Source organism: Onychostoma macrolepis, chromosome 10, assembly GCF_012432095.1.
Source record: "Onychostoma macrolepis isolate SWU-2019 chromosome 10, ASM1243209v1, whole genome shotgun sequence".
Taxonomy (NCBI): domain Eukaryota; kingdom Metazoa; phylum Chordata; class Actinopteri; order Cypriniformes; family Cyprinidae; genus Onychostoma; species Onychostoma macrolepis.
In genome coordinates, this window is record NC_081164.1 from 23,475,227 (window position 1) to 23,487,836 (window position 12,610).

The 12,610-nt window shown below is 38.5% G+C and overlaps 1 protein-coding gene across 1 annotated transcript in view; it reads left to right on the forward strand.

The window, feature by feature from the left end:
* zswim6 (zinc finger, SWIM-type containing 6) overlaps nt 1-12,610 on the forward strand; it is a 77,163-nt gene that overhangs the window by 46,483 nt on the left and 18,070 nt on the right. Inside the window, exons 4-7 of the mRNA XM_058788985.1 lie at nt 363-513; nt 8,998-9,177; nt 10,596-10,772; nt 11,037-11,183. Of these exons, the coding sequence (XP_058644968.1) occupies nt 363-513; nt 8,998-9,177; nt 10,596-10,772; nt 11,037-11,183 (655 nt within the window). The remainder of the gene's footprint in view (nt 1-362; nt 514-8,997; nt 9,178-10,595; nt 10,773-11,036; nt 11,184-12,610) is intronic.

Here is a 12,610-nt window from a genome sequence, read left to right on the forward strand (position 1 = left end):
ATAATTTTGACCCATACAATGTATTTTTGGCTACTGCTAAAAATATACCTGTGCTACTTAAGACTGGTTTTGTGCTCCAGATATAATGGTTCCAGAACAGCAATAAAAGTATTACTGGTTTTGATCAATTAAATGCAGCCTTGGTGAGCAGAAGAGACTTATTTAAAAACATTTTAATGTTTATGTGTCTAGAGTGATCAGAATGAAAATAAAACGTCTTGTCATGCACCACTTTTCGCGGTTGTGGCTAGTTTGAACAAAAATTAATTGTAGAGAGAGGATGTATCACTTCTAATCATGTCTGCTTTGGATATGGTATGCCTGTTCTTAAATCTTGCATGTGTGTACGCATTTTCCTGCAGGTACGGGAGATGCTGAAGATGCGGGACTCGAACGGCGCTCGCATGCTAACGCTAATCACAGAGCAGTTCATGGCTGACCCGCGGCTGGCTCTGTGGCGGCAGCAGGGAACCACCATGACGGACAAATACCGACAGCTGTGGGACGAGTTAGGTGAGAACAACACAAAAAATCAACTTTTTGCTATTTCAGCACCAGAATTTCGGCTGAATCTTTGTTTTTTTTGGATGCGAGGTAGATTGCATGTCTTAAGTGGCATCTGTATGGGAACTGGTCGGTTGTGTTGTTTCTCGCGGTCCGTCTTCACTGCACTCAGCGTCTGTGCGGATCTCCGTTTAAAATCCACCTGCGTCTCTGAGGACGGCCATTTAGAGGATGCTGCCGTTGCCAGATTGCATATTCGTAGCTTTTGCTCTTGATCAATATTGCATATTCTTTTCCCACTTAAAACCCTCTCGGGTGTTTCCGTCTAAAATATACTGTGGTAAGCACACGAGCCAACCCAAGCACTAGAAACGGGCGACGCACTTTAGGCCGTTTCTGAAGTGCTGCGTCCTGCTTCTATTGCTTCAATTACTGTAACTGGATCAAAACGCACGGAGCCAACAACAAATGTTGTTTTGCTGCCATTCAATCCACCTAGCATAGTATATGTAAGGAATATATCATGTTTTTTTCCGCCTTTCCGTCTCAATCTCCTGCTATCAGCACTATTGGAATGAAAGCGGTGAAAATTGGAAGGACGTGTAATCATTTTAATTGTGACTGGCTCGCCGCATCGTGTCAGCCTGCCAATTCTCAAATCCTGTGATGTTTCATCAATTTTGCCTTGGCACTCGGCGGCAGTGGGCACAATTGCTGGCGTCCAGGTCCCTGGGTGCCAAGCGCAGAAGCAGAGCGGGAGATAAGCAGTAGACCAATGGACCCGCAAATCGGACGTTCAAGCATTTGATGAGATAAGTACGCAAATATGTGAACGCAACCGTTTCTAGCTACTCGAGCTTGATCTTGTGTGTTGAAATGTGGCCAAATGCAGTTGATAATGTGGTGCAAGTGCGATGTTCCTCAGTGTTTTTGCACGGTGTTGTTGCATGCATTAGAGTAAACTAGTACTTCATCTACTGTGCATTGGCCAAGCTTTAGTATTTACAATAAAGAAATTAATTAATACTTTTATTCGGCAAGGATGCTTTAAAATGATCAAAAGTGAGAGAAAAGACATCTACGTCAAATAAATGCTGTTCTTTAGTACTTTCTATTCATTAAATAAACTTTAAAAATGACTGATTTCTGAAGGATCATGTGACTCTGAAGACTGGAGTAATGATGCTGAAAATTCAGCTTTGCATCACAGGAACAAATGACATTTTACAATATATTAAAATGGAAAACGGTTATTTGAAATCTTAATATTTTTGATCAAATAAATGCAGTATCAGTAAGCATAAGAGACTTTGTTCAAAAACATTAAAACATTTTACCGCCCCCAAACATTTAAGTACTTGCGTAAAGTATGTTTCTGTCCTCTGTTTGAAAGTTTCAAGGGCTGGAGTTTTAGAGGCTGATGCTTTTGTGTCCGAGCTGACGGTGTGACTACAAGGAATTTGCGGGGCTGAACAAGATTAGCGGGCGTTTGTGTGCAGTGAGGCCTTCTGTGTCACATTTTTGTTTGACGGAGGATGAGGAGAGGCTGCAGGAAGGGGAAGAGAGGCCCTTTGTGTCTCAAAGGGAAGTGGGCTGTTTAATGAGTGGCCCCTGGATGGGGGCTCCCAACCAACACGAGTCCTACACACTTATAATGTTGCATCCCACAGAATTTAAGGGAAATGCAGTTTGCAGTATATACAGTGTTTCCTAGGTGTCTAGTCTCGTGTGGTCTGGTTTACAGATTAATTTGGCCAAGAACAGCCCACATAGACAGGAAGAGAACATATGATTGACATGTAAAACAAAGCAAGCTCTGCTTCATTGCTTTATATTTAGGAGATATTTGAAAACCAACGATGCCACAATAATGGACAGAAGCAAAAGCTTACACTAAAGAAAATTAGAGGAAAATGTGTCTGTTTGTTAATTTTTATTATATTTTATTTGATTTTATTATTATTATTACTATAACACCTTATAAAACCCTTTGAACCTACATATATTATATTATTAGAATCTCATAAAACCCTTTGAACCTATTGTTGTATTTTATATTATCATTTCTCAGCAAAAGACCTTTACATCATTATTATTATTATTATTACTATTATTATCATTAATATCATTATTTCTCAGCATATAAACCTTTGCACCCATTTCTTTAATTTAATTTCTTTATTTTATTATTTTGCATTTGCATCCTGGTTCCTTTGAGTTGTTAAGTAAGGCGAACTGTTTGGAGCTTTGTTATGCTCTCATGATTTTATTTTTGTGTTTTTGGCGAACATTCCGTGGACGTGTTGACCGAGGCTGAGACTCGATCCAGATAAACGCTGGAGGTGTCTCTTCCGGGCGAGCTCCGCCATTTTGAGAGCTCGATACACCCCTGAAGAACCCGTGGAGGGGCCCTGTTCATTAAAAAGAGGAGGCGAGCGAGATCGGAGGGGCACATCTTCCCTCTCTCCCTCTCTCAGATGAATCATTACGCCTGTCAGGCCCTCTAAGCCCTGGTGTAATTGGAGAAGCCTTCGTTATGAAGGCTGCCCCCTCCTCTTCCTCCCTGACAGGCGCGATAATGCGACGACCGTTTCATTAAATCCCGGACACTTAATCTGACACCAGCGGTCAGGTAGGCTGAGGATGAGGAGCGGAGGAGACGGCTGCCAGCGAGTGCGAGAGGGAGATTACAGCCCAGATTTATATGCTCGCCCCTCCCAGCATCCTTCACTCCGCCGCTTCCTTCATCCGTCTCTCGCTCCCTCTGCTGCGAGCGGGTCGCTTTTGTTGGGGGAACAAAGGCACGCTTGCATCAGGCAGGTCTCGGATCGCTTTTATTCATTATTTTCACAATTACGTTTGGTGCAGCTAGTGGCAGTCGCCCTGCTCGCCGTCGGCCCCATAAAAAACCCATACTGCTCGAGCAGTCGCAGTGTTCATGCTCTCATAATGACTGATCCTCTCCAATCACGCTATACTAGTTGTGTGGATGTCGTTTGTTTGTTGTTGTGTAGGCCTGTCACGATAACAACTTTTTGTTGTGCGATGATAATTGCGATGATAGATGCTCATTTTAAGACCATTTTATGCCACCCTGGAGCACAAAAACAGCAGCACAGGTATATTTGTAGTAATAGCCGACAATACAATGCATGGGTCAAAATGATCCATTTTTCTTTTATGCCAAAAACATTCGGATATTAAGTAAAGATCATGCTCCATTAATATATTTTGTCGATTTCCTACCGTATATATATTAAAACTTAATTTTTGCTTAGTAATATGCATTGCTAAGAACTTCATTTGGACAACTTTAAAGGTGATTTTTCTCAATATTTAGATTTTTTTGCACCCTCAGATTCCAGATTTTCGGCCAAATACTGTCCTATCCTAACAAACCATACATCAATGGAAAGCTTATTTATTCATTTATCTTTCAAAAAATCGACCCTTATGACTGGTTTTGTGGTCCAGGATCACATATAATCATAATATAACAGCATAATAATAAAAGAAGGCCTACACACTTTCAAATGACAACAAACGCTCGATTCTTAGGAATATTTAGAGCACTGAAATGAAGTATCAAAATATTAGATACTTTAAAAAAAAACTTGAATAAATAGTAAATAAGCATTTTCTCACAAAAAGTGCAAAGTAACAAGTAGAAAAAAGAAAAATGCACACAGATTTTTCCCTGACCTTCTTTTCTTTGTGTTTTTCAGCAATAGTGTGCACCCTTAATTTACAATCACTACTTAGCAGTCGGATGTCCGTATGCACAAAGCCACAGATCCCGAAACAAGGCCATATCTGCAGATTAAACTGTCTTTTTTTTTTTGTAGAAGCACTTTTTAAATTTGAACTAGCACCTCATGACTTGTGTACGAGAAGCTGCAAAAGACACAGGTGCGAGTGGAATGCAAAAAACTTGGTGACATTCACCAAAATTTATTGAGGTCATGTACATATATTGTGCAATGAGTCGATATATTGATTAGTGCGACAGGCTTAGTTGTGAGCAACCAGTTAAGACATCGACATTGACGTCTTATTTTACTGAGCATTATAGAAGAATGTGTAGACATTCAAGAACCAAGCATTATCAGTTCACAAAAATCTGATGTTATATTATTATATATATATATTACATTGAAGATGATTATTTTTTTTGTCTTTATTTCACATATATTATAAAATATTGATGATGATGATGATGATGATGATGATGATTTCCTAATATTATTTTCAATAATATATTATAAATTATTTCCCAGCAAAAACCTTAGCACTAGTCTATTATATTATATTATATTATATTATATTATATTAATTATATTAATTATATTAATTATATTAATTATATTAATTATATTAATTATATTAATTATATTAATTATATTAATTATATTAAATTAATTATATTATATTATATTAATTATATTATGTAAATATACATGCAAAAGATAATGCATGGCTAGTTGTGCATTAAACAATTTTAATGCACTTTGCGTCGGGTGGTTCTTGGCCCACTTTGTGCATTAAAATCGTTTACTGCACAGCTAGCCGTGCATTATCCCTTACTTATATTATATATTGAAGATTATTATTTCTTCTCTTTCTTATTTCCCATATGTTATAAAATAATATATATGATGATTCCCCAGCAAACTTTAGCACCCATATTGTATTGTATTATATTATATACATTGAAGTTGAAGATTATTTCTTTTATTATCATTATTATTATTATTTCTAGTATATTCTGAAATATTATGTATTAACTATGATGATTATTGTTTTTGATATTATTTCACATTTTATTATATATTCTATATTATTATTTCCCAAAAACCTTCACATCCGTATATTATTATATTATATTATATTATATTATATTATATTATATTATATTATATTATATTATATTATATTATATTATATTATATTATATTATATTATATTATATTATATTATATTATATTATATTATATTATATTATATTATATTATATTATATTACACATTATATTGTATTATATTATGATGTTTTATTATTATCGTTATGATTATTTTGGTCGCCCTTGTCCATGTCAATCCCATTGAAAAGCCTATATTGCTTGAGCATTTGCTGTGTTTATGCATGTGTGTTTCCGAGAGAGTGGAACCATGGGATGCTTTGGTCTTGAGACAGGCGTGCTGACAGCAGGGATGAGATTTGGAGTGAAAGCTCAAATTAGGCCCGTGAAAGACGCGGTCAGAGCGAAGGGGGAGGGCTGTGTGTGCGTGATTGTGTGCGTGTGTGGATGAATTTATTCAGCAAAGCTCAATATTGTTTTAATTAATCTGGGCACAGGGGCCTGTGTGCTGAAAGCGACTCCTTTTCATCTAGGTTACGTATGACGGAGGAGGCTGGAAATTAGGCCACGACTTCTCTCAGCTGACATAATTACACTAGCGAGCGCTAATCTTTCACATTGTCCAAACACAAAGCCGTATAGCCAGCAAGTTTAAGACAATGGCGGGCTAAATAGCCAGCGGCTTCTTGATTAGCATGTAGCGTTCTCCCCTCCCTGGCGTCACACCTCACTTATTCTGATCTTGTTGTAATGAATTGCAGTTGCTGTAACCATTTTTTGCTTTCAATCAGTGGTTTGCAAGAGATACTGGACAGGACGATGTGACGATGAGTTTAGCTTTGGTTTAGCCATAACAACCACTTTGAAGTGTTTTATTATGTCTTATTTGCCGTTGTTTGTGGTATTTACTGTCTTGTTTGTTGCAGATCCGTTAGCGCCTGTCTAGGAACGGTAACCATAAGAAATTGGCCAGTTCTCGTTTCCACTACAGTTTCCATTACAGTATAATGCATGTTTATGCTGTAAGCAACCGTGTCGACTTGAAGTTCCCTACAGTGGAAGTGTAGAAGATGCCACCTAGTTACGGGCAACTGGAAAATGGGTGAATAACTTTTTTTTGCCTGATGTAGACACAGTTCATTTAGCAAGTCTCAGCGCTGTTTTAGTAGCATTTATTAGAATAGAACTCCAGATGTGTATCTTTAACTGGAGCCACGAGTCATTCAAAAGAATCGACTCATAAGAATCATTCACTCACATATCGGACTTATCACAAATCAGATGTTGTTTGTAAGGACATCGAATTTGATGTCTTATTTTATTGAGAGTTTTAGTTTAAATTAAGTATCATAAATTCATGAAAATCTGGTTTTCTGTAATACTTTATTGATTTCTAACCCTATTCCTGTCTTAGAGGCATTCAAGTATTATATTATATTATATTATATTATATTATATTATATTATATTATATTATATTATATTATATTATATTATTATATTAATTTTTGGCTGTTATTATAATAATAATAATAATAATAATTATTATTATTATTATTATTATTGTTATTATAAAATTTTTATCATTTTATTTCCCAGCACAAAAAAGGAGCTATATCATATTTATTATTATTATTATATTTATAGTAGTGGTATTTTGCAGCAAAACCTTTGCACCTAATATTATGTTATAATTTATTATTATAATACAGTGTATTACATTTCTTATACTTTGATTATTATATTTGCACCCTGACTCCTGCCTCTAACCTTCTCCTGGCGTAGAGGCATTAAAGTCTCTGAGATTTGCATTTTTCTGATACGCCGCTGCATCCTGTGTTTGCATGTTCCGTGGTGCATGTTTTCTCATCTCTTCCACGTCTGTTGTCCTTCATGCCCAAACAAAGAGCCGAGACTCGGTCCCATCCCCCCACGAGCCTCCCGTGCTCCTCCAGATTTCCTCACATCTCTCCCTCCTGCTTTCCTTCTCTCTCTCCTCCTTTGTCTTCCACTCTTTTCTCTTGCCGCTATCTAATTCCTCTCCTGCCATCATACATTTGTCTCTCCCGCTCGCTTCATTTCTCCCCCTATCTCGTTGTTTTCTCCTTCGCCCCTCCTCCATCTCTAGCTCTCGTTCTCTCAGCTGGCTCTTGCAGGTATTCTCAGTATGTCATTGCGGAGCACTCTGGGAGTGATTAAACCATCATACACAATCCGTATGGCACGGCGCTCGCGTCAGGCTCCATACATCACTGCCTAATGCAGCCAATGGGATGAATTAGAGGCGAAATGAACCTCATGGGTTGCGGCTGCTCGGCGGTGACGTTCTGCAGCTTTGCCCTGTGAGGGACGTACGTGTATCGATCCGGAGCTTTATGCTCAACTTCTTTGTACCTTTGGCTTAAAAGAGGCCTGTATTTCAGGATGGATGTCATCTAACTTATTTTTATTACTTTTTTAAATCAGGGTTTGTGAGCATTTGGTGTATTTATAGAGTAGAAACTCCACTCACTGCCATCATTTTTGAGCAACCAACATATCAGCTGGACTGTTCGTCATCAGATTACAGATTACTGCAATAAACAAAAGTGCTTTTCTCAATTGCCTTTCTCAAGATTGACAGCAGCCATTTGTGTAGATACTGTGCTATTCTAGACTGATTTTTGGCCAATTTTTTTAGATTATCAGCCAATAATAATGCCAGCTTGCCCAATTAGAAGTGGTTTTCTCCTGTCAGTTCCCAAATCTACTGAAACGTTGGTCAAAAGATGAGAAAAAATGTTATAATTACAATTTAAATTATATATATATATATATATATATATAGACCTTTTTCCTGAATAACCGATGAGCGGCGCCATGATGGATTCTAACTTGTTTGGGTGCTCTCGTGTTCCATAGAAATCCGTTAAAACGGGGTAAAAAAAGATAGACTGAATTTAAACTTTTTCAATATAACTACATATAAAAATGTGCGGAGGGTTGCTGTGCTGTTGTTGGCTGCCACAGTAACGGCAGTAAGCTAAGGAATTCCTCACCATGTGAATATGTAATCATGTAATCAATCAAAAAGTAACTGTGTGGTCTGATTACGAGTATTTTAATGTAATATAATCTATTTATGTGTTCCAGATTACATTTAATCTCACACACAGATATGTATCTTCTGTATCTTCATTTTCAATGTGCGCAGAGCAGAAAGTTACATCACAACAATATAGATCCAAAAATCATATCTGGTTATTCATCCAATCAAAAGAATTGCATTCAATTCCTTGTCAACTTCAGTAAGCCTGAGCAAAAATACATGAAGCTGATTCTGAGAAATTGCTGTCATTAGTGACTCAGGATTATATGATTACCATCAAATTTAAAGCGGAGCATAAAGGAAATGATTTGACGAGCTCTCTGAGGTCGTTTGTCTGCGTTAAAGGTAACGGCGTTCAGTCGAGCAGTCAGCTGACCTATTTATCTGTTTGTCTGTCAGACGTAATGAAGCTCTCTGTCTGTTTGTACCATATGAACCTCCCAGGCCGATTTGGAGGCTGTTTGGTGAGGCCTACATCATCTATTTCTTAAGAAACCGCCAAGCATCCCTTCATATTGCTTTGTGTTGACGCTCCCCATCTTTCCCAGGTGCCTTGTGGATGTGTATTGTGCTGAACCCCCACTGTAAGCCGGAACAGAAGGCCGCTTGGCTCAGGCAGCTCAAGAAGTGGAACAGTGTGGACGTGTGTCCCTTGGAGGACGGTAACCACGGCAACGAGCTGCCCAATTTAACCAATGCCTTGCCTCAGGGTGCACACGGCAACCAAGGTAAGCGTGTGTGTGTGAGAGTGTCATGGTGGTGGGGGCAGAAACAGGGTGTTTTAATCAACCGTGCCTCCATGCGCCCCTTTTATTAGGCTTTGTGTGACTAATGGAATGCCCCTAATAACAGCGGTTCAGTACTTCCTCCCTGGCTTTTGTCCTTGCTGTGCTAATCATAACTCTGGGCGAAAGCGAGGGTTGGGGCGGGGGGGGAAATAGCTCCATTGAAACTTTTCGATTAGTCAGGTCTTTTATACCGAGGCGACAACGTCTGCAGAGATTTTATGATGTGTTTTGTTATAAATATTCATGCTCCAGACAGGTAATTGCAAAGAAATGACTTCCCCTTTTCCTAAGGCATGGGTATTTTGGGCATGAATGGGCTCTAGACTAGTTGGCACAGAGGTTGTATAGATTTAATTAGAGTTTTTAGTCTGGGATGCACTAAGGCTGGGCGATATAGCAAATATTTATGATATATTATATGTTTCTGTTGACGATAAAGCAATGAATTGATGAATTAATCAACTCAGTGTGCTTCATTTGCTGTTTATAGACTGTTCAAAAGTTTGGTGTCAGTAATATTTGTATTTATTGTTAAAATAATTTAATGTGTTTATTCAGCAAGGATGCATTAAATTGATCAAAAGTGACAGTAAAGGCATTTATGATGTTTCTATTCCATATAAATACTGTTATTTTGAACTTTCTGTTCATCACAGAATACTGAAAAAAAAGTATCTAGATTTCCATGAAAATATGTATCAGCACAGCTGTTTTCCGCTTTGATAACAATAAGAAATTTTTCTTGAGCATATTAGAATGATTTCTGAAGGATCATGTGACACTGAAGACTGGAGTAATGATGCTGAAAATTCAGCTTTGCATCACAGGAATTAATTACATTTTATAGTATATTCAAATAGAAAGCAGTTATTTTAAATTGTAAAAATATTTCACAATATTACTGTATTTTATTATCAAATAAATGCTGCCTTGGTTAGCAGAAGAGACTGACTTCTGCATATAAGACCCCAAACTTTTGAACTGACTGTCTGATTCAATGATTCATCACTCAAAAATGTTTACAGAAGTCTCTGCATCACGTAGTTTACTTAGTTTTTGCATATTAAATATTGTCAAAAGGCTTGATATAATAATTTATTATAGCTAGATCACCCAGCCCATGTAAAGCCACCTTGCAGCGGTCATGTCGGTATCTGCACCACCTGTGAATGACAGTTCAGCTCGCTGCACTAATCTACGGACTTATTTCCGAAGGTTTTACCGTTTGCCCCTGACTGACAGGCCCCCAGGGGCCTCGCTCTCAGAGCTAGCATTGAGAATGACAGAGCAATTTCCTTTCCCTTTTCCCTGTCTCTCCTCCTCCTCCTCCTCCTCCTCCTCCTCTTCTTCGTCCTCAGATTCGGGCACCCGGCCCCACCGGACGGTTTTCACGCGAGCCATCGAGGCATGCGATCTCCACTGGCAAGACAGCCACTTACAGCACATTATCAACGACGACCTCTACACCAACTACTGTTACCATGACAACACTGAAAATTCGCTCTTTGACTCTCGCGGCTGGCCCCTGTGGCACGGTGAGCGGCTCGGCTGGAAAAAGACGTTTGTTTGACTCGCCTCTTTGTGTTACGCAGTCTATAGTGTTAAGAAAAAAAGCAGAGCAAGTTTAAGAAAAAAAGCAATGAATGGAGGCTTTATTGGGAACGAGAACAAGAGTTTCTAACAAAATGAAAGGCATTTTTATTTTCTGTCCTGCTAGCCTTTTGCGTGCGGGTGAATATGTTTCTATTGTGCCCATCTGAGGTTTGTTAAAGAATTTTTTTCGGGGGTTTCTGTCACAGAACACGTCCCTACGGCCTGCGCCAGGGTAGATGCACTGAGATCTCACGGTTACCCACGGGAAGCACTGCGATTGGCCATCGCAATCGTCAACACCCTGCGCCGGCAGCAGCAGAAACAGCTGGAGCTCTTCCGAAACCACAAGAAAGGTGAGTTAAAAACTGGTCGAATTAGTTTCTTGCCGCTAAAAATGAACATTTGGTAGGGGAAAGCGTTTGTTTATAAGTTGCGGCAGTGCATAATCATTTCATCTTACATTAGTGCAATGGCAGCACTGTTTCCCATGCACCGTTTATATAAGGGAGGAGACAAATCTTATAGAATGATGTAATGCCTCAGACGAACTTGCTAACATTCGACTACAACCATGGCTACATTTCCAAAAACGTTTGTAAGCCTAAGTAGATCATAGAAGCATTAGCACCAATGGGCTCTATGATCAACTTAGCTCATAATGCTTTTGGGAAAGACAGCCCATGTCTGAGTTATTAATGGTATTTGATGCATTGCATCACTGCTTATTTGCATAGTATTTCAAAGATTTTAAAGGGCACCTATTGTGCCCCTTTTTACAAGATGTAATATAAACCTCAGGTGTCCCCAGAATGTGTCTGTGGCGTTTCAGCTCCAAATACCCCACAGGTCATTTATTATATAATTTTGAAAATGCTTGTTTTGAATGGAAGCAGAAACACAAAACACTTTTGTGCAGGTCTCTTTAAATGCAAACGAACTGCTGTACCTCAGATACTCTGCCAAAAAACATCTGTTTGATTTTGATTATCATGTCTATTGCACTGAACTCATGCGTTTTAAAGCCATATCAGTTTAAACTGCGGATATACAGTTTTCTGAGCGTGCACATCCGAAGCACGTGCAGAGAAATCAGCTGTTACATGGCATGTGAGTACTATGTCTTATTGTGCTTAAACTGTCAAGGTTATGTTAAAAACACACATAAGTCGTTTATGTCTGGGAAAGGTATTGAATGTCTTTATTAAGTCTATGTATTAAGTGACAGCAGCGTCGACACTGTTAATATGACCCAAACAACAAAATAAAAACAGAAAATCACTCACTGCTCTGAACTGAACAGCTTCTGTAGATTTAATAAAAAGACATATTTTACTTGATTGCTGCTTATAAATGCTCTAGCGTGAAGATAAACATGGCGGATTGTGTGCAGCTCAGTCAGGGCAGGGGCACTGCTACTACGTCAGTGTCCATCAACAGTCGTGGGTGGGGCTTGTAAAATGTGATGTCACATCTTATGGATTCTGCGACCGGCTCGTTATGAGACACTGCTTATGATTTATGGGGATTAAATAAAAAAAGGAGCGGGTGGATTTTTATCCTTATAGGGTGGTTGTGTACACACACTGCCAACACACATTTGTGTTCAAACAACATCTAAAAGTGAATTTTTTTGATTGGACAGACCCCCATTGCATTGCCAACAGCCACTTGTGTTGCCAGATATCATCCATTTTTATTTAAAACAGTGATTTGCAGATGCTTTGATGCTTCAGATCTTGTGTCGTATATGTGCAGTTTAAGTCTGACATGTTCTCTCTAT